The sequence below is a fragment of the Trachypithecus francoisi genome, unplaced genomic scaffold, assembly GCF_009764315.1.
Source record: "Trachypithecus francoisi isolate TF-2019V2 unplaced genomic scaffold, Tfra_2.0 Lachesis_group8, whole genome shotgun sequence".
In the NCBI taxonomy this organism is placed as follows: domain Eukaryota; kingdom Metazoa; phylum Chordata; class Mammalia; order Primates; family Cercopithecidae; genus Trachypithecus; species Trachypithecus francoisi.
In genome coordinates this window covers 58,990,622-59,014,811 of record NW_022681473.1, presented here as the reverse complement: position 1 = coordinate 59,014,811, position 24,190 = coordinate 58,990,622, and the positions used below count along the sequence as shown (strand labels likewise).

General features: G+C 50.6%; 1 protein-coding gene across 1 annotated transcript in view; it reads right to left on the bottom strand.

The window, feature by feature from the left end:
- The window catches only part of DCHS1 (dachsous cadherin-related 1), a 33,866-nt gene extending 10,696 nt beyond the window's left edge, over positions 1-23,170 (bottom strand). Inside the window, exons 1-6 of the mRNA XM_033206579.1 lie at positions 23,043-23,170; positions 7,271-9,178; positions 2,108-2,296; positions 1,779-2,010; positions 1,402-1,638; positions 34-1,059 (exon numbers count right to left, since the gene is read on the bottom strand). Of these exons, the coding sequence (XP_033062470.1) occupies positions 34-1,059; positions 1,402-1,638; positions 1,779-2,010; positions 2,108-2,296; positions 7,271-9,058 (3,472 nt within the window). The 5' untranslated portion in view covers positions 9,059-9,178; positions 23,043-23,170. The remainder of the gene's footprint in view (positions 1-33; positions 1,060-1,401; positions 1,639-1,778; positions 2,011-2,107; positions 2,297-7,270; positions 9,179-23,042) is intronic.
- Between the last annotated feature and the right edge of the window lie 1,020 nt (positions 23,171-24,190).

The following is a 24,190-nucleotide window of genomic DNA, read 5'->3' as shown; positions in this document are numbered from 1 at the left end:
ATGGGGTCTCAGGATTTGGGTCTCTGTGCTCACCAGTCTGAGGGTGGATGCGGAAGGCCTTGCTGTCTTCAGACAGTTGTTGCAGGCTGTAGGTCAGACGTCCATTGGGTCCCGAGTCTCGGTCAGTGGCAAAGACTCGGCCCACGCTGGTCCCTGGGGGCTGGTTCTCAGCCACAGCCAGGAAGGTGGGATCCTCAGATAAGCGGGGACTGTGTTCATTCTGGTTGAGAATGCTGACCCTCACAGTGGCTGTGCCTGTCTGCTGCCCCAACTCAGCTTTGGACCCAGACACTGCCATTACCTTCAGTATGTACAACTCCTGGGCCTCACGGTCCAGCGCTGCCCGCACCCATAGCCACCCACTCTGTGGCTCTAGGCCAAAGGGGCTACTTGCTCCCTCTGCTGCAAGGTGATAGGTGACAGGGCCCCCATCTGGTGCTTGGGCCTGCACTTGCAGGACCTGAGTTCCAGGGGTGGTGCCTGAGGGCAGGTCCACACGGTAGGTAGGGCTGTCGAATTGGGGAGCCAACCCACGGGTTCCCACATCCTGTACCACCACCCGCAGTCGAAAGTGGCTGGTGCGTGATGGGGAGCCCCCATCCCGGGCCTCCAGCTCCAGCTCATGGGCTGGCCCTCCTGAGGGTCCCAGAGGCCTCATAAGCCGTACATGGCCTGTGGTGGGGTCCACGGTGAAGGCTCCACCACCCCCAGCAAGCAGGGTAAACGTGACTCGACTGTTAACACCTGAGTCGGGGTCAAGAGCCCGCAGTGTATAGATGGGAGTCCCTGGGGCAGTGTTTGGTGGTAGCAATACTGTGTCTTCAGGTGCAGGAAAGGCAGGGGAGTTGTCATTCACATCATCCAGCAGCACACGCACCCGAGCTACAGCGAAAGCTGGGGGGACTCCACTGCCTGCTCGCACCTCCAGCTCCAGTACCGGTCCCAGTAGCTCCCGGTCCAGAGGGCGAAGTGTTTGCAACAGCCCCGAAATCACATCTAGGGAGAAGAGTCCTCGGGGATCCCCACCTGATAGGGAAAGGGTCACAGGTGCCAAGCGACCTAGGGAGGACGAAAACAGGATCAGGAAAAAGTCCCTTATTGAGTCAGGACCCAGATTCTGATCCCAAGAAGGAATGGGCAGTGCCCATACCCATGCCTTTCAAAATATTAGGAGGAGGGGTAGGGGTTGGCAAAGAAGTTGGTTGGCACTGAGATGACATTCCTGTGCCTCATGAAGCAGTGTGCCTGCACCGTGCCTAAGGTGCTGGGCATTGGTACCAGAGTGTTTTATACTCCGGGGCTATCTGCGCTGTGATACTCTAAGGTACCTTCAGATGGTGCTGGAGGGTTATACTGGGTTATTTGGGTCTGGCACCAAGTGGGTATAAAGCTAAATGATACCTGGTGGGTTGTGTGCCTGGACTATGCCCACACTGGTGCCTGGTGCCACATCCTCTGGCACAGAAAAAACATACTGTAGTTGCTCAAATATGGGTGGTGTGGGGGTTCCAGGCACAATGCTGATGTTCACTCGGGCACTGGGTTCTGTCTGCAGGCCACCTCCATCCTGAGCCCCAATCTCCAGCTGCACCACAGAGTTGGCCCATCTGGCCAAGGGCCAAGCTACTGTCAACAGCCCTGGGAGGAAGGATAGAAGCAGAAATATATAATGAAACTTACTAGGGCCAGAAAGGTTATGGAAGAGGTGGGTAGGACATCATTTAGGCAGGTGGGGAGGGAGACCTGGGGGAAGGCCCCAGGAATGGGAGGATCCTCACCTGATTGCTCATCCAATGCAAAAAGTGGGGGGCTATTGCCAGCCAGGATATGGTAGGCGAGTCGCCCATGGGACCCCTGGTCAGGGTCATGGGCACGCACCCTCAGCACAGCTGTTCCTGGTGGACTCTGGGCACTTATACTGGCAGCATACTCCCGTGGATAAAACTGAGGAGGGTTGTCGTTCTCGTCTGACAGAAACACCTTCACATATACCATGGACTTGAGGCCTCCCTGGTGGGACATGCAGCCACAGGTCGGGTGAGCCTTTTCTGGCCCCGGTGAGTGCTCTACCCCAACATCCCAACCTACCCATGGTCTACTGACTCACCCCATCCACAGCTGTCACTGTGAAGTCAAAGCTTGAGGGCCCCTGGTCACGGTCCAGGGTCCGGGTTGTGCACACATCACCACTGTGGGCATCAATGCGGAACGGGGGAGATCCGAAAGACCCAAGTCCAGCACCCAAGGAATAGGAGAGGAGGCCAAATAGGCCACTATCCGCATCTGTGGCTGTCACCTAGGGAGAGACTGGGGTGAGTGGTGTCCCCTCTTCTTTGCCTAGTACAGTGCAAGGTACACAGTAGGTGCTTTACCCGTATTTTTTTTCACTGAGTAAATCGACAGTCTGATCATCCTGCTTTGTAACAAAACCTTCTTTCACACTAAGTTTTATACATTGGGTACACATTAGACCCTCAATAGTGGGTTAGCTGGTACTGACAACTGTAGCCTGTGACAAAGTGCTCTTTGTGGATATAAGGACCTCAGGGTCATGATATGCTGCAACAGGAAGCTGGAGAGTTCCCCTTTCTCAGCCAGAAAATGTGCTTAGAGAGAAAGCTGGCCAAGGACTTCTGATTGTTGCCCAGACCCTTGATAGAAATGACCTGTGCATTGTTTAGCCTCCTGAGAGACACCAAGACCCTGCCATGGCTGAACCCTGGAAACAGCTTCTGCTCCAACTCTCTACTGTGGCTGTGGGCCCGGATATCCCAGGAGACAGACTTCCCCTGCATCAATCCTGGCAGGCAGCAGTACAGCTGCGGCACCATCTCCAGAAGCTGTTAATGACCTTTGCCCTCTGACTCGCTGCAGGAAGAAAGCAATAAACAGTGGTCCGGGGAAGTTGTCAGGAAGTGACCCAAAAGGCACAGGGGCCACTGATTGGAAATGAGCAAGGCAGAAGTGAATTTCCTGACCTGCACAACCCCTGCTCAGAGGTTTCACTGCAAATATAGTCTCCTTTTTCAGCAGATTCTCAGCTCAGCATCTCAGTCCGACCTTGGTCAGCTCCCTCTCCCCTTCTGCCCCAAAGCCATAATAAACTTCATCCCTCTCCTCTTGCCCCCATCCCATCCTTTGCTCTCACCAGATGCACTATTTCAAGGAGAAAAGAAAGACATTTATCTGTGAACTCTCTAAACTTCCTACCAGCCTCCAAACTTACTCCATATGCCCATCCCAACCTCCTTCCCAGGTGTACCTCCTGCTTTGACTTTTTAAAACATAAATTATTTATTTAATTTTATTTTTGAGACAGGCTCTCTGTTGCCCAGTCTGGGGTGCAGTGGTGTGATCCTAGCTCACTGCAACTTTGAACTCCTGGGCTCAAGCAATCCTCCTGCCTCAGCCTCCTGAACAACTAGGACTACAGGTGTGCACCACCATGCCTGGCTAGTTTTTTATTTTTTGCATAGACAGTTTTCAGTATGTTGCCCAGGCTGGTCTCAAACTCCTGGCCTCAGCCAGTCCTTCCACCTTGGCCTCCCAAAGTGCTGAGATTACAGGCGTGAACCACTGTGCCTGGCCTTTATTTATTTTGTAAGACAGTCTCTCACTATGTTGTCCAGGCAGGTCTGGAACTACTGGGCTCAAGTAATCCTCCTGCCTCAGCCTCCCGAGTGGCTTGGATTACAAGGATGCATCACCATGCCCATCTCTCCTGCTGTGACTTCTTGACACTACTTTTCCTGCTTCTCCACCCACTGCTTCCCCCACCACCACTGCCAGTCTTCCTCCATCTCCCCTTATCTGCCTGTTCTTAGACACTGTTCCCTGGAATCTCTCCTTGGCCTCTTCTTACTTCACACACTCTCTCAGGGCCTTGTCTTTTACTTCAACCATCGTTTATACTTTCACTCTAGACCACTCCTCTGAGATTTCCAAACTTGTACATCCAGATGGCTGCTCAGCACCTCCACTTGGATGTCCCACAGGCACCCTAAATCCAACCAGCCCAAAACTAAACTCATGATCATTCCAAACCTGCTCTAATGATTCTTCCATCCACACAGTTGCTAAAGCCAGAAAACAGTTCTTCCCTTTTTCTCACCTGCTATATCAATCAACCAGGGATTAAGTAAGTCCTCATTAACTTTATTTGTTTGTGTCTCTCCATCACCATTATCACCATTCTGACTTAGGCCTGAGTTGTCCTGAGTTATTGCTCCCCTGCATTATTTTGACTGCCTTCTTATAGAGGTCTGACCCTCTGATCTGTACTCTACACCAGAGTTTCTCAACATTGGCACTACTGACCTTTTGGACCAGATAATGCTTTATTATGGGAGCTGTCAAGTGCATTACAGGATGGTTAGCAGCATTCTCAGCCTCTACCCACTAGATGCCAATAGTATACCACCAGTTGTGACAATCAGAAATTTCTGTAGATATTGCTAATATCCCTTCTGGGGGGCAAAGTCTCCCATGGTTATAAACCACTGCTCTACATCGACTACCATTTGCATAAACAAATCTGATAATATTGCTCCTCTACTCAAAATCTTCAGTATTCCCTATAGAAAAAAGCTCAAACCCTCTGACTTGACTGAGCCTCCCTGCACTCTCATCCCCCACCCTCCCATCTCCGGTCTTAACTCCAGATATCCTGAACCCCTAGTAGGCCGTTGAACAAGCTGGGCCCTCCCACACCTCTGTGCACCTCACCTCTGCTTGGAAGCCTTCCCCCATCTGATACTCTCATAAATTGCTCATTCTTTAAGTCTCAACTCAAGGGTCCTTTCTTTCGGGAAAGCACTCATACTGCCTATCTGTACCTCATATATATCCCCAAATGGAAATGTTTTTATTGGAATGAAACTATTTCTTTGCTCATGAATCTCCCCTCTATAAACTCCTTAAGATGAGGGGAGTGATGCTTTCATGACTGTATTCCATGTCTCTAATACAGTGACTGGCACATGGTAGACATTCAATACATTTATATTGAATAAATCAAACATTAAGACTTCTTGTAACAGCCGGGCGCGGTGGCTCAAGCCTGTAATCTCAGCACTTTGGGAGGCCGAGACGGGCAGATCACGAGGTCAGGAGATCGAGACCATCCTGGCTAACACGGTGAAACCCAGTCTCTACTAAAAAATACAAAAAATTAGCCAGGCGAGGTGGCAGGCGCCTGTAGTCCCAGCTACTCGGGAGGCGGAGGCAGGAAAATGGCGTACACCCGGGAGGCGGAGCTTGCAGTGAGCTGAGATCCGGCCACTGCACTCCAGCCCAGGCACAGAGCAAGACTCCGTCTCAAAAAAAAAAAAAAAAAAAAAAAAAGACTTCTTGTAACAGTTGTAAACCCCAAATGGTCATTTTTACCCCCCCCATTCCCTATGGTTACTAATAGTAAAAACTCCAGGAAACCACCTGGAGAGTTGCCCTCTTGCTTCAGGCACTAGTGAGGAGAGAAGTTTGGAAGCCATAGCCCATTGGTCCTGGCCAAAAAGGAGAGTAAACACATGGAAGAGTGGGTGGTGGAGCTGCACAGCAGCAGGCGAGAAAATATGCACAGTCTGGCCAGAGGACAAGAGGTCAGCCAGGCCCAGAGCTAGCCTGGAAGTCTATGCCGTGAGGAGATGTTCAGGAGTCTGGTGGAGTTTGGTGACATAAGGACACCAAGCACCAGCCTCCTAAGAGGACTCCCTGCCCGCTATCCTCTCTTCTGCAGCCATACTCCACAGTGCAGTCAAAGCAATCTTTCTAAAAGACATATCAGATTTGCTTAGAGTCCTTCACTTGCTCCCTATGATTTTAAAGATAAAGTTGAATTTGTGACCTGGCTCCTATCTACTGTCTTGTCTCATCTCCCCTGACTCTTTCTCATCAGTACAGCTGATGCCAGCCTGAACAATACAATCTCCTGAACACGTCCTGGTATTTGGTCAGCAGCTCTTTCCTTAGGCTTGGAGTCTCTGGTCTGCACAATTCATATTATCCATTTGGCAAAGTTTCATTAGTCCTTCAAGTCCCCTCCTCTGGGCTTCCACAGCATTTATATGCCACCTGCTGCAGCACTAGTTACTGATGTGTCTCCCTATCTAGACTGTGACCACTCTGGGAATAGGACTATCTCTTTTCTTTGTTCTCTGGGCTTAGCACAGTGCCAGGCTTACAGTAGGTAAATAAAATCTTGAACATACGAATGAAGGAATGATCTGTCACACACCTGCTGATCCAATCACCCTTAAAGCCAGATAGCTAACTTAATAAAACCAAACCTGATCATTCCCTTCCCAGATCAAAGAAATTCAGTGAGCTCCTTGAGGTCAGGAGATCAAGACTATCCTGGCTAATATGGTGAAACCCCATCTCTACTAAAAATACAAAAAATTAGCTGGGCGTGGTGGCAGGCTCCTATAGTCCCAGCTACTCAGGACGCTGAGGCAGGAGAATGGTGTCAACCCAGGAGGCGGAGCTTGCAGTGAGCTGAGATTACGCCACTGCACTCCAGCCCGGGTGACAGAGTGAGACCCCGTCTCAAAAAAAAAACCAAAAAAACAAAAAAAAGAAGTTCAGTGAGCTCTTTTGCTTTCCAAGTAGTCCTAACCCCTCAGTGCTTGGTGTTCAAGGACTTCTGCAGCCTGGTCTCAGAGTGCCTTTCCCGTTTCATGTTCCCTCCACTTTTCCAGGCCTGACTTGCAGCCAGTCTCTGTCTTTCTCAGCCTATCCGGGGTTCCTGCCTCTTCCCCTGAGAGGACTTCCTGCTCTGGATATCGAGATAATTCTTGCTATCTCTCATTCTCATGTCTCATCCAAAGTGTCCTATTAAGGCTCAGCTCTGAGGGCAGGGATAAGGATTTCTTCCAGCACAGCCCAGCACTTTACAAGAAATGGAGGGCCTCATAAATTCTGGTGTCTTCTTTGGGGAACAGAAGCCACATCGGTATGTAGAATCTCCATCTCTGCCCTGCAGAACAGCTTTGAGACTTTCACTTCCTGACAACACAAATCATTTCTCCACTATATCCAATCTTAATTTCCTCACCTGCCAAGACTATCTGCCTCAGCTCTTGCACCCTGCTTTCTCATCTTCTCATTAACCCTCACCCTCTGCACAGATTTTGGAGCTTACAACATAGGGCAGAACCCTCTAGCATAAGTCACCATCAATAGATGACCTTGTAAGACTTTGTTCCTGCTCTGAGGTCCCCTGTGGCTCTCAGATGCCCCCAACTGTATCTTGCTATGTGCCAGGCCTACCCACCTGAAGGAAGCAAGTTCCAGGCTGGGTACCCTCAGGCAGCGAGGCATTGTAGAAAGTCCTCTGGAATTGGGGCTCATTATCATTCACGTCTTGCAGGGCCACGTTAACTGTGGCAGAGGAGGCTAGAGGGGGCAGGCCACCATCTGTGGCCACCACAGTCAGCTGTGGCTGAGGTTCCAACTCATAGTCCAGTGAGGCAGCTGTAGTGATAATGCCTGAGGTGGGGTCAATGGAGAACCAGTGGGTGTGGGCGCCAGGGGCTAGGCTGTAAGTGACCTGACCATTGGTGCCTTGGTCAGGATCCCGAGCAGTCACCCGCACTACAAAGCTGCCAGGCAGCGCAACCTCAGGCAGGGGCTCAGGTTGGTAGAACTGGCGGTCAAAGGCAGGTGCGTTGTCGTTGACATCAGTGACGTGCAGCACAAAGGCAGCCTCAGCCCGCAGCGGAGGTGAGCCTGAGTCTGTGGCTGTAACCCTCAAGTTATAGGCATCCCTCTCTTCCCGATCCAGCCGTCGAGCCACACACACCAGATAGATGACACTGTCTTGGGTGCTTAGGGCAAAGTGGCCCTCTCCACCTTCCAGGGACACATTGACATGGGCAAAGTCACCATCATCTGGGTCTGACACAGAGATGCGAGCAACGAGCTGTCCAGGTGGGGCGGCCTCAGACACTTGGGGGGAGCCATCTGCACTAAGAAAGATGACAGTCATGGAGGGCTGATTGTCATTGGCATCTCGCACATGCACAGTCACAAAGGCCGAGCCCAGCTCAGGGTGAGCCCCACCATCTCGTGCTTGCACCACCAGTTCATGGACCCGCCGTTGCTCAAAGTCGAGTGGCCGCTCTAACTGCAGCAGCCCCGTGTGGGCGTCGATGGAGAAGGGTCCGTCACCCTCGCTCTGCCTCCGGTTGATCTCATAAGTCACAGCCCCATTGGCACCAGCATCGGCATCAGATGCGAACACCTGCAAGACAGGACTGCCAGGGGCCAGGCTCTCAGACACCACAGCATGATAGCGGCTCTGATTGAAAGCCGGAGCATGGTCATTGATGTCCAGCAGTGTCACGTCCAGCAGGGTCTGGGCCCTCCGGGGGGGTGAACCACCATCATAGGCCTCCAACTGTAGCATATAGTGTGAGCGGTTCTCTCGGTCCAGTTCCCCAGTAACTACCAGCTCAGGCACTGGGGCCCCATCTGGACCGGGGTGTGTCTCCAGCCGGAAGGTCTCTCCAGCCCCATCACCAGATAGCGCATAGCCCTGGGTTCCCAGATGCCCAGCATCTGCATCACGAGCAGGCTCTAGTGGGTAGCAGGTGCCAAAAGCTGTATGCTCAGGTACCTGCAGGGCAGCCCGAGCCTGTGGGAAGGCTGGAGCATGGTCGTTGATGTCAGCCACTCGCACTGTAACTTCCACGGTGGCACCATCAGGAGTGACTGCAGTGAAGCGGTAGCGGTCCCGCTGCTCACGGTCCAAGACACGGGCTGTACGGACGACCCCACTGTGTTCGTCAATGGCCAGGTCTGTGCCCACACCGCTGCCCTCCTGGGCGGAGATGAAGTACATGAGAGGAGCTGCCGTGCCTGCCGGAAGCCCCGCACTGATGTCCCCAATCAGTGTACCCGCTGGCTGCTCCTCATCAATCTGCAAGTCCAGGCTCCCAGCCTGAGCCCAGGCACCTGGCACCCCAGCTCCCAGCAGCAGCAGCAGCAATGGTAGCAGGAGGCGGGGCCTGGGGCTTTTCATGCCAGGGCAGGAAGGCACAATGCCCGGCTCCTTCTGCATGACAAGGGTAGTCCAGCTGTGCCTTGGGCTCCAGCTCCAGGCCAGGCTCTGGGCCCAGCTTGACCTCAGACTTTGGGTCAGGTCCCACTGAGGCAGTGGCTCCAGCTCAGACTCCTTGACCTGGGAGAAAACAGAAGGAAACAGGTCATGACAGAGGAGGGATCAACAGTCCAGATAACGTGAACAAGGCCACATCAATATTCAGACATGCTCAGCCCCCAGCAGACCCTTGTGCTGACTCACACTCATCTTGGGCCACATGGATCTCTGCCTCAGGACTCTTTGGGGCCACCCCAGTCTTCTCCTTGGCAGATCCCATCCTTTCCTACCCTCAGCAGATTTTTCTGCATCCTATTTTTTTTAGGTCTGAATGCCCACAAACTCCCTTCTTCCTATTTCTAGGCTTAAAAATATGGACATTCTTTTCTCATTTTCTTCTCATCCAGAATTAATACTCGCTTTTTCCAGCCTCTATAACCATGTATTTGGTAACCTTTCCTGAACTGTCAACCTTTTCCTCTCTCCTGGAGTTTTCCGTCAGTACTACATATGCTCAAGTCTCTCTCTCTCTCCCCACCCCCAACTCTGCTAGAAAGGAATGATGTTGTTCCCTTAGCTCTACTTCCCTACTCCCCTCTCCATTCAATAAGAGATTGAACACCTACAATGTGGAGGCACTGATGATACCACAGTGAATAAAGGAAATGGTCTCTGGCTTCAGAGAGCTTATAGTCCATGAGTTGAACAAGTAATTACAAGTGTGATAAGAGTTTTGAAGAAGACGTACATAGAGCAAGGAGGAATATAAGAGAAGCAACACAGGCAGGGAGTCAGGGAGTCCGTGTTTTGCCTAGGAAGTGACATTGAAGTTGAGATATAAATGACTAGGCGCTAGGCAATGGTGGCCAGAGAAGGGGATATAGAAAGGAGAGAAGGACATTCTAGAAGAGTGAGCAGAATGTGGAAAGACTTAGAACCCACAGTCAAGGTGGGGCTCAGAGTGTCTGAGGGTGGGGTGGGGTGGGGTAGGGGGGCATGTGTGTGAAGCATAGTGCTAGGGGCAGAGGGTATGAAACAAGACAGGGACTTGCAAGCTGCATTAAAGATTCTGACATTATCCTAAAGGCAAATGGAAACCACTAAAGCACTTCATGGAGGAGTGCCAGAATATGACCTATATTTTGTGAAGATGGCTATTGCAGTCCTTTGGAAAGCAAAGATCATGCAGATCGGACAGTGAGGAGGCACTTATGGGCATCCAGGAGATGACACTGCTTTGATGGTAACTTGGATGAGTGTAAGCAATGAACATGGCAAGAAGTGGATAGGTCTGTGGTGGGGTTCAGGAGGTAGAGAGGCCAGGCCTGCTGACTGCTTGAAGGCAGAGGATGAAGGATTGGGAGAAGCCAAGGATGATGCCCGCATTTCTGACCTGAACTACCAGCTGGATAAAGGTGTCCTTAACTGCTCAGAAAGAAAAAGAGGCAGGGCAAGGGACCAAAGAGGGGTGGTTCCTCTGGGTCCAAAGGGAGCCAGGGTTTCAAATGATGCTTAAGATCAGGAAGGAAACACCCTAGAGCCCCTTAGTTTAGTGAGTAAGTGAGAGAAGAATCTGTGGATAAGTGAGAGCAAAGACTGAAGATGGGACGTAGTCACCAGAGGGAAGAGGGACATTCAGAAGCTACAGCCCTTTCTGAAAGGTTGTTTCATTTCCCCCATTTTCTCACTTCTCACACTCTCCTCCCTTTATGCAGTGAGGCCTCCTCTCTTGTGACACTGCTTTCACTAAGCTTCCAAACATCTTCATGTTCTACGTTGGCGGCCACCTTTTTATCTTCCTTTTATTGGGTCATTATGGAACACTGAAACACTGATCACTGGCTCCTTAAAATTTCTTCTCTTAGGTTTCACATTGTGACCCCACCTCTTATTTCCATCATGCTTCCCTGCCCACTCCTCCATCTCCTTTGCAAGTTCTTTTTCCTCTGCCCACTCCTTCACAATTGGTGCTCTTGGGGTTCAGTCCTGGGCAGCGTCTTTTCCCACTCTCCACACTCTGCCTGGGTGATCTTACCCACTCCCATGCCTTCAGTTCAAATGTATCAATCATTTTTTATGTGCCATCTATTTGCTAATGACTTTCCAATCTCCAGCTCCAGCTCTGAAGAGCTCTGGAGACACATGTCCAGCCATATACTGGGCTTTAGTATCCCCAGCCATCACCTCAAACTGCTTCTCCTCCATTCCTATTCCTGTGAATAGGGCCACCATCTATCCAGGTGTCCAACTAGCAGTCCAGAAGCTCTCCTTGTGTCCTTGCTTATCTTCAGTCCTGATTTCCAATTAGTCACGTAAACCCCACCACTTCAACTAGACATGTCTCAGGTCTTTCCTGTTTCTCCTAACTGCCACATCGCAGTCCGAACATCTCTCCTTGTGATTCCTGTAACAGCTCCTCACTGGTCTTCCACTTCCTGGCTTGGGCCTTCTGATCCATCTCCACCTGACTGGAGATACCCACAAAACTCTCACCAAACCACTCCTGATGAAAGGTTTCCACTGGTTCCCATAACTGACGGCAGAAAACAAATGCCCCTCTACAGAAAGAAAGGCAACCACACAAACTTGTGTCTACAGTGTCAAGAGGTTCATGGACACTAACTAGGTATAGAACTTCTGATCTACAAGATAAAGTCCAACTTCCTTAACATGTCTTCATGATCTGAGCCCTGCCAACTTCTCCACAGTCCCTCACCTTTACTTCCCCCACCATACCTTGCACTCCAACATGAAATCTATTACCATGCTCCTTCCTTGCTGCTTCCTAACTCCTTGCCTTGTATTTGCTACTGTTTTGTCACGAGATATCCTCTAAAAATCCTCTCCACATAATCACTCCCTCCTGCCCATGCAGAGCCTATTATACGCACTACTGGGCTCCCATTACTTTTGGTAAACACTGACAATAAATGGCACAGCAGCCTCAATTTGTTCATGTGTCTGCCCTCTGCACTGGATTGAAGACTCCTTGAGGGCAGTGACAGGTCTTGGTTAGTCTCTTGATTTTCCAGCATTTAGTAGAGTTATAGCAAGAGCAGGCAGCCCGTGCTAAATGAATGGTCAGAGTCTCATGCTTCCACACCATCATACTCACATAACACACTGATAGAGACACATCCATGGTCATGCCAACTGAGACAACATACACAAACACATGTGAGCCCAGGACCCTGAGGCACCTTAGTCAGTCCTGTGACTACACAAATGTGTCCTCAGGTCTTTACAGATTTGCTGTGCTGTAGGACCTTCTTTCCACAAAGAGAGGTGGGCTTCTGACTCCCCTATTTACACTTCTGACCCACCTCCTCTCTCCCATCCGTGTGAAGCAATAAAAAGAGCAGGGGCTTTGGAGCTTGGACTGGGTTTGAGCCCCAGGCTGGGCATTATGTCCGTAATCTGTAAAATGGCTATGGTGACACCTATCCTGTGGGGTTTTGTGAAAATTAGAAACAATGTAAGAAAGGAACACAGAGCTGGGTATTTGCTAGACTCTCTTTCATGAATTCCCAGCACCATCCCCTGATAGGCCTCCTCTCTGCCTTCATCCCAGCTTCAGAATGCTGGGGTTGTATGTGTGCCGCATGGAATAACAGGTCAGAGGGATTCAGAACAAGGAGGTCAGGTGAACCCAGGCCTGATTCGAAGAGGGGAGAGGATGAGAGTACAAGGATGGTTCCAGGGCCCAGATCAGGGGTCTAGGCCCAAAGGCTGGGCTAAGAGTCAAGGGGTAAGAATGGCCCTATTGATTTAATCAGTTAGTGGAGAGAAAGCAGTCATGGTTTGGAGGGAGGGAAGATAATAGTGAGGCCAATGTGATTATCATACTCTGTATTATAGTTACCTGTCTTCCTACCCAGACAAGTAGCTGTTTGTCAGCCCAGACTGTATTTTATTCATCTTTGTGTAGCATGGAGCATAGCATATAGTACATGATAAACACGTTTTCTGAATGAAGGAATCTATGAATGGTATGAGATAAATCTCAGGTGAATGATTAGCCTTCAAGAGGAGAGACTCAGGTCCAGGCAGATGCCCTGTATGAAAACAACTCCTTCTCCCAACCTGTGCTCCTTCCACTGCAAACTCTTGCAGAACACTTTCACAGTGGACACACAAAGGTGCACACTCACAAAGTCACAGCCCCATGCATTGCCTGGCACTCCCTCTCTCACGCTGTCAGGCTTACGCAGATGCATTCTCATGCAGGCAGATTCACATGCACACAGGTACATTCAACACATGCTCATACACACGTGCACAGAGCCTTGCTTTAACATATACACAGCCAGCGCACACACACAGAGACTGTTTCCCATATATATGCAGAAGCACATTTTCCACACAGATGAACCTATTCCTTCATGTGGAACCCACTCACACATATATGCAGGCTTACATACACACACACAGAGAAATACACACACAGAAAGACATTTTCTCACGGCCCTCACACCAAGAGGTATGTTCACACCCTCTGTTATGCCCCCACATACACACACACACACATCCTCCACATACACAGGCCCAGTGTCATGTATGCACAGACTGACAAGGCGAGCATGCATTCACACTTGAAGATCCACCCACACGCAGGCATGCTCTCACACATGCTGCTGGGGCACTCGTGGTCAGCTCTGCGGCTGCAGCTGTGACCTCCAGGTCCCTGGGGCCTCTGTCTGGACTGTGCCTCATCACTTCCTGCTGCAAGGCTTCCAGTTCCAAACTCGAACTCCAGACTCTCTCCCGAGACCGTCTCATGCTCACTCCAGCTCTCCTCTGCACCATCTCCCCAAGTCCGTCCAGTGTTTCTCACTCCTCTTCTCTGAGACTGGCTCCTCCTCCCTGCTCTTGTCTCTTTCCCTATCCAGGTCTGTCCCGTCACTTCCCCCAGATCTGGCCTGCCCCTCCGTCTTGTCTCTTTCCCAGTATGTGCTGCATCCTGCCTAGATCTGTCTTCTTCCTTCCCCCAAATCTGTCATGGCTCTTCTCCCACCTGATTCTGCCTTGCTACATGCCCTCACTCTGTCCCCAGTCCTGCTACTTGGTCCTCTGACTCCGTCCTGCTCTCCTCCTCCATCCCCACATCTGGGCCTCTGGAACCACAGCTGGTTCTCATTAGGAAGGGGAGGGGCAAGACTGTTCATTGGGGCCTGAAACGTGATGTCAATTCCCCCTCCCTCACTAACAGAGCCCCCCTCACACCCCCAGCCTGTGTGTCTATAGGACCTGGAAGCAGGGTGAACATGGGAGAGGAAAGAGAGGTGGGCTGGTGGGGAGGAGCAGGGGGACTACAAGGGAAGGGGGTGCTCCAGGAGGAAGTAGAGGAGTGACCCGAGACGCTGAAGGGGAAGCAGGCTGGGGGAGCTGGCACCACCCAGGCCTCTTCCCTCAACTTCCTGTCCCAGGGCCAGCAAGGGGCAGAAAGACAACAGGGGTGAGGAGGGGCGCCACGAAAGGCAGATAGGCTAGAAGTGGAGGAAGAAGAGGGTAGCCTCAGTGAGCAAAGGGGTGAGGATACAGGGCCAGGCATAAAGGAAAGAGGAAGTGGGAAGAGGTTCCGGTAGGGGGATGACAGGGAGCAAGACTGAGGGAGAGTGACTGTGTATGGCAGAGGAAAAAGGGAGCGGCGCTAACTCAGAAAGGGGAGGTGAGTTGAGGCAGGAACAGCCCCAGCCCCACCGGTGCGTGCTGGGCCAGAGCTGGAGGAAGGAGGAGGGGGCTCAGGAGGGAGGAGGAGACAGCTGACAAATTAGCTTCCCTGGATATCCCTGGGACAGCCCCATAGGACGGTGGCCAGAACAATGCCCGGGCCTGGCTCTGTCCCTCCTGAGGACTAGTTCCCAGGAAGTACTCCAGGGAGAGGCTGAGGACAGATGTGAACAGAAGAGGCAGAGGAAAAGTCTATTTTCTGAGCTTTTATGGTGTGCTGGGCCCTGTGCCAAGCAATTCACAGACAGTATCTCATTTAATCACCATAACAACCCTGTGAGGAAGGAATCCCGGCTTCCATTTTTAAACAAGGAAATTGAGACTCAGAGTGAAACAATTTTCCTGAGTTAACACAGCCTTAATTTGGTCCCAGGACTATGTAGTCTATGTTGCCTGAGATTTCCCTCCTCCTCAGGGAGGAGGGAAAGATGGAGAGAATAAGAAATTACAGGGAAGTTGAGGGGACAGAGTCCTGGCAGGACAACAGAGGCCTGAAAAGGAAGATAATCTGGAGGAGGGAGGTGAAGAATGAGGCTTCTGGGAGAGTCTGGGTTGGCAGCGGTAAGGCTGAGGATACAGATGTGAGGAGGTGAAGGTGAGAAGACTTGGTCACTGACTCTCCAGGAAGATGAGGGAGTAGAAGGACTCTAGACTGCAGCCTGCCTACCAGGGTTCCGGCCAGGTTACTAAAGTGGTTCCATTCGGACACTGCAGAGGAAAAACCATTTTGGGGGGTGACTGTTGGGATCTCCATGTGGAGATATTCAAGCACAGTTGGGTTTGCAAGCCTGCAGCTTAGCATAGAGACCAGGGTTGGAGATTTGGACGTCATGGGGTAACTGAAAGCTGTGGCCTTAGAGACTCCATCAGATAGAATGTGTAGCGTGAGAAGAGAGTCTTGGACAGAACCCTGAGAACTAGTTACATTAAGCGGCAGGTTGAAGAGATCTTTATTTTTCCTGGGGACAGTATCACAGAAGTTAAGGGAGAAAACATTTCAAAAAAAGAAAGGGATCAATAATGTCCAATGTTGCTGAGAATTCAAGTAAGATAGGGGCTGAGAAGTGGACACCGAATTTAGCAGTGAGGCAGTCTCTAGTGATCATGGCAGAAAATTGTGTCAGAAGAGTACTAAGGGTGCAAGCCTCTTGCAGTGGGAAATGAGAAAGAATGGATCAACCAGTAGCTAGCCATAGACCAGACATCAGCACGGATTCATTCACCAATACATGCTTACTACACCCCTAGAACAGGGAGACAATATATCATAGCAAGGCAGGACAGGATAGTGGTTAAGATGCAGACTCCAGGGCCAAGCCAGCTGGATTTGGTTCCCAGTTTCACTTACTGGCTGTGTGACCTTGGGTAAGCCACTTAGTTTCTCAGTGCTTCCATTTCCTCATTTATAAATAAGGACAATAATAATACCTACTACATTGTATTTGGCTGTTAGAGCAGTGTCTGGCACATAGTAAACTTCATAAGTATGTGAGCATGAGATATTATTGTAGTGGTTAAGAAGGCAGGCTTGACTGTCAGGCTGGAGTTCAAATCCTGACTCGACCACTTAAGCATGAGTCTAGGCAAGTTACTAAACATTCTAAGTGTTAGTTTCCTCTTAAACCTCTGGGGTTTAAAGTGCTTAACTTAAATGGTTGATATGAGAGTTAATGAAATAATTCTAACAATAAACATAGCACAATGTCCAGCAACAGTGAATGCTCATTAAATGTTAGCTGCTGCTGTTGTGTGCCACACACACACAGTAACTCTGCAATGTGTTATTTCAGAGATGAGGAAACTGAGGGCTCAAAGAAGGTAGCAGAGAGATATTTAGAATGATCTAGAATGCAGTTCTGACAGACTCCAAAGCTAGTGCTTTCTATTAGACCATATTGCTGCTCTGCTGGAGGGCTCAGGATGCCCAGATAAAAGGTCATATAACTGGTCAGGCAGCAAAGCAGGGAAGGAGAATGATCAAAGTTCTGTTTTAGGAGAATACATCTGGCAGTGTGTGCAGGGTGGGTGAGAGGAGGAGGAACTCAATGTTGAGAAATTGTCAGTCCAGGTAGAGGGTCAGGTGAGCATGGGGACAGGTGGTAAGAGAGGGGACGGAACATGGAGGATGACTGGAGGCCTCCAGGAGACAAAGAAAAAAATGGAGAGGGGAGAGGAGGTCCTAGGGTATGCATGTCAAGTGATTCAATGATAAATCTGTTATTCAACAAATACTTGTTGAAGACTTACCATGTGCCAAATGCCATACTAAGCACTAGAGATAGAAGTGACATGGACAGATCAAGTCCTTTCCTTCATGATGTTCACAGGTAGGGAGACTTGGCAGGGATAGGCAGGGCAGGGTGAGGGAGCTGGGGCACGGGGTAGTGACACTCAGCAAGGTGCCCTAAATTCTGACCCTGACAATCAGGGTCTAGGCTGTAGAAGAGGTCAATGAGGCCAGAGCTAGCAGAAAAGTTGGAGATGTAGCAACCAGAGATGTCAAAATAGAAGAACAAATTTGGAAAAGTGGGTGGCTGAGGGTAGGACAGCATAGTAGAGGGGCTGAGATGTTAGAAGTAAAATTAACTAAGTTAATAGTTGAACACTTAATAATTTTCCTTCTGAATCCCCAAAACAACTCTCTTAAGGAGATACTACTACCTCCCTTTTCACCTAATGAAAGGGGAGCTCAAAGAAGCTAAGTCATCCAGGCCATAAATAGTGTGGCTGGAAAGTCTAAAGTGTGGCTCCCTCTCCCTTCTTTCTTCTCTTTCCTCCTTCCCTTCTTTCTTTCTCACCATCCATAGAGAGGTGTGTTCTAGGCTCTGAGAGATAACAAGCTTCTTCCATCCAGTAGCTTAGAAAGAGAAAAAAATAACAAGGACATCACAGCGTACTAAGTGAGCAGAGAAGGGCTTGGAAGTTCCAGGTGGACCTCCTGGAGGAGGTGCCCTCTCACCAGGAGACACAGGGAAATGGAAGCCCCTCCCAAGTGGCAGTGGTTGAAAGTGCCCGGTGTCAGAAGGTTACCTAGGGAAGATGGATACGGGAAGATGAAGGAAGGAGGGTCAGCAGGAAGCTGGGAAGAAGATGGGAGACAATAGCGTGAACCCCTGGGAGGAGCTTTTGCTAGCAGATACCAGGGCATCAGAGAAGAGAGAGTCCAGTCTTGCCTGTGTTACCACTGATAGGCAGGACAGGGAAGAGGAAAAAGGTACAAGAATCAAGGAACCTAATATGGGGAGGACCGAGGCCAGGATGCCAGGAGTTGGAGGGCTCAGGGCGGGTGAGTCCGCAGGGTAAAAGGGCATTAAAGGAAGGAGCAGCCTGGGACACCTCTGGGGAAAGAATCTGGTGAGGCACTGTAATGCCTTGTTGTCTGGCACAGCTTCTGTGACAGGTCACAGTTTCTGCTTCTGTCATCCCTTCCCAGAGCCCCAGTAGACACCTGGCTCAATGGATTTGGGTCTGCAAACTTCTGGTACTTCTTAAATATTTGCTAACTGAATGAAAGATAAAGTACAGATAAGGGTGAGGAAGAGGTTTGAGTGAGACGAAGGAAGGATAAGTTGTAGGTGAGGGAAGTGGAAGTGTCTCCAGCAGAGTAACTGGGTAGTGTGAAAATTTCTTAATTATGTGGGCAGCTCAGACTAGGTGTCAGTCTTCTGAAGAGTGAATGCAGGTGAGGGATGTGCTGTGAGGTACCCATGTATTCATTCATTTTGTTCACAGCAAAGCACCTGTGTGGGACCCTGAGTTACAAAGATGAGTAATATGCACTCTTGCCATCAAGGAGGTCCCAGCGTGGTTTAGGGAGACAAGACAGGGAAGAGGTAATGACAACAATGAAACACAGAGTTCAAGCCTGCCTGGTGGAGTCATTAAAGGCAGGGTTTGAGACCAGATATGAGGAAGGGAAGGGATAAGCCAGGAGGAGAAGGAAGTGAAGGGCCTTTCAGGCAGGCAGAGCAGTATTTGCAAAGGGCCAGAAGCATGGAAAAATGTAGTGTCTTTAGTGAACTACAGGAAATTCAATATGGCTGAAACTCAAAATGTGAGGGGGCTAGGGAGATGGGACAGGTGATGAGACTAGGAGGCTTGGGGAGGTCAGGCTATGATCTCATAAGCCTCATTAAAAAGAAAAGATTTTGTTCAAGGAAAATGGAAGGCATTTGAATAATGCTGAGCAGGGAGTGACATAGTTGGATTTGTACTTTAGGAAGCTGTCTATTACTGCAATGAAAAGAATGGATTGAAAGAAGGAAGAGAAGTGTAGAAAGAAAAGTTAGAAGGCTCTTACAAAAATTCATGTGAAAAGATGGTAGATGAGGGCAACAGCAGAGGTTGATGGAGAAAGGGGATGGGATATCAGAGATTGCTGGAGAGAAGATAGAACCAACAGGTTCCAAGGGATTTTTGGATTATGGGATATGTGGAGAAGGGAATGGTTATAGTTAATTTCTGGGATTATAGCTTGCAACTGAGTGGGGATGGTCATTTGAGGGAGGAAGGAATGATGAGATCAGGTTTGCACATGATAAGGGGTCTGCGAGCTATACAGTAAACAGCAGGCATGCAGCAGGTATGCAGAAATGGGGCCTAGAAGAGAGATGTTTGTGAGTCATCAGCCTATAGATGTTAATTAAAGCCTTGCAAAATGAATGAAATTGATTACCTAGAGGTGTGTATACAGTGAGACAATAAGAAAGTCCAAGTCAGAACTTTAAGGAACAGTGACATTCAGGGGGCATACAAAGGATCCCTCAAAGCAGACTGAGACAGAATAGCTAGGAGGAGCTCCAGGGGAGACATGTACCATACTGTAACTTTCCGCTTATTTGCCTGTTAAATGTTCATGGAATAAAATCATGGCTCAGAAGCCAAACGACAAGAACAACTCAAAGAGAAAAGAATGGTCAATAATGTCAGCTCCTCCCGAGAGGTCAGGCAGTTAAGGACTTTTGAAAAGATACTCCAGATTGAGCAGAAGAGATGCTACTTTCTCCTAGGGAAAGCAGTTACATTTGAGAGGCAGGCACAAATGGGAAGTGAGGAAGTAGGAACAGCTATATGCAGAAGACTTTCACAAAATGTGACAGTGAAGAAAAGTGAGGAAGCCTCTTAGCTAATGAGGTATTACAGGGTTAAAGAAAGATAGGAGAGGCTGGAGGATCTTTATGTCCTCCCAGGAGGAATGGGAGAAAGGAAGGAACTGGAGACATGGGAAACACATGGAATAATCAGTTGAATGAGGTCCCTGTGGAAGGGGAAGGGGATGGGATCTGTAACACAGGTAGAGGATTGGCCTTAACTCGAAGAGACACCACTTCATTCTTATAGGAAGGAAGGAGAAAAGATTGAAGAGGATGCAGATAAAATTTGAGGGAGGAGGCAGAAATCTGAGGGAATTCAAACCAGATGGCCTCAATTTCCTCAGTGAGCCAGAAGACCAGGTTGTCCACTCTTAAATCCTTCCTTTCCTTCACCACCCCCGCCCCACGTCTGCTTTGTCACTGAGCCCTGCTGATCCCACTGCCTAAAGAGCTCTTGAAACCATCCACTTTCTCCTCTACTGCCACTACTCCAGTTCAGGCCAGTGTTATACCCTCCTGAGTTTCTGCAAGAGCCAACTGTGCTCCTTCTCAGGGTCCTTCTCCAGTCACCTCATGGCGGTCAGAGTGGTATTTCTAAAATGAATCTGATCATATCGCTCCACAGCTTCCAATGATTTGGTAACTCTCCATTATTCTTGGGTTAAATGAATTTCTTTCTGTGGCCTCCTGGACCCTGCATGGTCTAAGCCTCCATTTACCTCTCCCACAGACTCTCTCCCTCTCGTCACCTCATGTTGTAAGTGTCAGGCTCACTGAACTGCTTTATCCCTCACATGCACACTATTTTCCTTTACATGGGCTTTTACATGCTGCTCCCTTGGCTTGGCATATTCTCCACCCACTCCATCAAGTTTAAGTTTAAATGCCACTTCCTTCAGAAAACCTCTTCTGACTTCCTTATATTGGCCTAGGTTACTCTGCTGTGTGCTGCTATATTACAACACTAACTTCACAGCCTGTAAGCTCCATGAGGATAAGGACCATGTCCATTCTGTTCATCCTTGTGCTGCCAACTCCTGTCACAATGCCCAGCAGAGTAGGTGCCTAGTATGTGTTTGTTAAATGAATGAATTAGTGTATTGATTAATTCATCTATTGAAAATAATGGTGTGAGGTATGTGGGGTAATGAGTGTGAAGAAAATAGAAAAAATTTCATCTATTTATTTATGAAGGGCCCAGTTGAGGTTGGAATTTTTTAGAAGTATGAATTTATAGAAGCATCCCCTCGTGTAGTTGAGAAATCATTCTAGTTAGGGGCAATAATTTGAGGGATGAGTTTGGAAGACAAGGAAACACAGTGGCCAAGGAGTGGTTAAAGGGATGATCCCTCGCATGTGAGCTGGAAAGAAAGCACAGAGTCAGAAAGGAACAGAGTAGGAGAAAAAAAAGAAGTCAAGGGCAAGAGGTCATTATGAGGTTAAAGAGTGTGATAGGAGTGAGAACATTTGAAAGCTGGAAGGATATAGGAGGCTGTGGGTAGAGAGGGGAATGCAAGAGTTTAGAATTTTAAAAGTGGAATAGTTCTACAGAGTGGTCCTGGGAGGGAAGAAGAAGGTAACAGGAGCTACAGAGGTCGAGAATCTGTGAGGCTGTGGTGTTGAGGGACACTGAGAAACCATGGCAGGATACACTATCCAGATCTCGAAGTTTTCAGGGAACAAGAGGGTGTGCCTGGGAGATCTGCGTATGAGAAGGGGTGATGGTGTGAGCATGATAAGTTAAACACAGTTTATTCAGCAGATGGGACAGTTCTTCCTGTGGTGTGCATGTCATCCAAGACTATCTCCTGGGTTTGTACAAGTGGCTGTGTAGTAAGGGCAACTGTGGCACAGCCTCCTGTTAGTGACAGGCCTCTGGGACATCCACTATGTATGTGCAGCTCCAAGGAAGTAAACCTAATAAGATGTGCTGTGACAGTGCTTCCAATGGATGTGGATTGCAGTGACAATGTATCCTGAGAGGTGCTGGTCTATTTGTTTGTTGCTGGTGACAGTGTCTCTGGAGAGTGTTGGCAGTAACAGTGTCTTCCATGGTATGTGTTGGCCTTGACAATGAGCTGGTGGGAGTATGTTGGTTGCAACATTTCTGCTGTGGGTGTGTGTTGTCACGAGAGCATTTTCCATAGGTGTGTGTTGGCTTGATAGAGTCAGCTGTGGGTGTGTGTTGGTTCTGACTGGGGGTGCTTCCTGGGGGTGGGCTTCCTGGAAGCGTGTGATGGTTGTGAGGGTATCTCTCGAGGATGTGTGCTCCCTGGGACTGTGTCCTCTTGTGGCTTGAGTAGGGCTATGACTGTGTCCCTATGGGTATTTGAGAAGTTGACATAAGCGACAATATTTTTCTGGCCTATGACCTTGTGGCTGTGGGCCCAGCCTGCCACACTGAGTTCATTGTGCTTCTAGACCTCCCTCTCCCCACCCCCTCCACGTGGGACCCACGCCTGTGGTGACCTTGCTCTGTCCCCTGCACGGGATTCTGAGCTGGGTATCCCGGACACAAACTCCCAGTTGCTCGAATCTCCCACTGTGTGACCCCCCTGCATCCACTTCAGGCTGTGCCTTCCTCTCCTCTGCTTCTCTGTACTTCTCCCCGCTCAGTTTCTTTGTCTCTGTCTCAGTTGGTCTCTGTCACACACCCATCCTCCACATTCTGACACATGGGCTCCCGCAAAGCGGGCAACACACCCTCACAGGGACTCCCTCACCATGACACACGCTCCTTCTGACCCTCACACCCTCTGAGTGACACGCACATGCACATACAGTCAGAGAGACACCCAAGGACACACAACCTCACAGTGACACGCACTGACACACTCCGACGATGCACTGGCACATAACACTGTCGCACCCCACAACCCCGGCGCACGCTCACGCCGCCACCCTCCCCGACTCGATGACACACGCACACAAAGACCCCCAGGCCCTGCCCCCACGCTCACGTTCACGCCTGCCCGGGTCCCGCAGGCCCAGGCCCCCCCTCCCCCATTGTCTCCGGCTAAGAACAAAGCCCCCGGCTCCGCTGCCGCCGCCGCCGCAGCCCCGGGGAGGCCGGTAGGCAGGGCGGGCGCGGCCGGACGGGCTGGGCGGGCGCGGGCACTGACCTCCGCGCGACTCCGGCTCCCTCGCCCGGTGCTGGGGCGCCGTCCGGCCGCGGTCAGCCCCCTGGGCAGCGCCCGCCCGCGCGGGGCCTGGGGCCGCGCATCGTCCGCAGTCGCTGTCTCCGAGGCCCGCGATCCCCTCCTGGCAGCCGCCGTCGGTCCGCGCGCCCTTGGCCGTCGATCGGTCCGTCCGCTGACGCCCGGGCGCCGCCTCCTGCACAGCAGCCCTGCGGAGGATGCGAGCCTCGCCGCCGCGGCCCCGCGCCCCCTCCCCTCCCCTCCCCTCCCCTCCCCCCCCCGCCCTCCGCGTGGTAACCCGAGCCCCCGCCCCTCCGCCCGCTGAGCCCCCGCCCCCGCCCCCACCCGCGCTCCGCGCCGCCGTCTCCCGCTTTTCCCCCGGCGCCCGCCCGGCCTCCCTCCGCCCCTCCCCTTCCCGGCCCCAGGCCCCGGCTCGGGATCCGGCCCCAGCGCCGCGCCGCGCCGCGCCGCGCCGCACACCCGTCCCGGTTCCCTTCCCGTCTCCCTGTCACTTCTCCCGTCCTCTCCTTCGATTCGGTTCTCTACGCCCTCTCGTCTCTTCCCCTTCTCTCCGCTCCCTGCTGCTCACCTCCTCCTCTTCCATCTTCTTTCTATCCCCTATTCCCCTCTTCTCCCTCACTGCCCTGGTCTCCCTCTCGCCCCTTCTTTTTCCCAACCGTTATCTCCATTCCCCTCTGCCTTTCTCCCATCCCCTTCTTCTCGCCCCTTCTCCATCCTTTTCTCCCCACTTCTTCTCCCCTTTCTCTTCTCTTTATCCCTTCTGCTCGATCTCTCTCCAGCCTCTTCACATCATATTCTCTCCATCTCCTTCCCTACCTCTTCTCTTACCCTCTTGTTCCTATCCCTTTCTCCCTGTCTCTCCTCCCCACCTCTTTCTCCCCATCCCCTTCTCCCTGTGTCTTTCGCCTCACCTCATCATCCCCTTTTCCTCACTTCTCCCCATTCCCTTTTCTCACCCCTGCCCTTTTCCTTACCCGATTTTGCTTCCCCTTCTTCCTTCATAACCTCGGCCTTCTCTCCTGTTAGTCACTTTTCATTATCCCATGATTTCTATCTCTTTTCTCTCCTTCACCCCCAGGCTCCCTTTTCCCCACTTTCTCTTTATCCCAAAT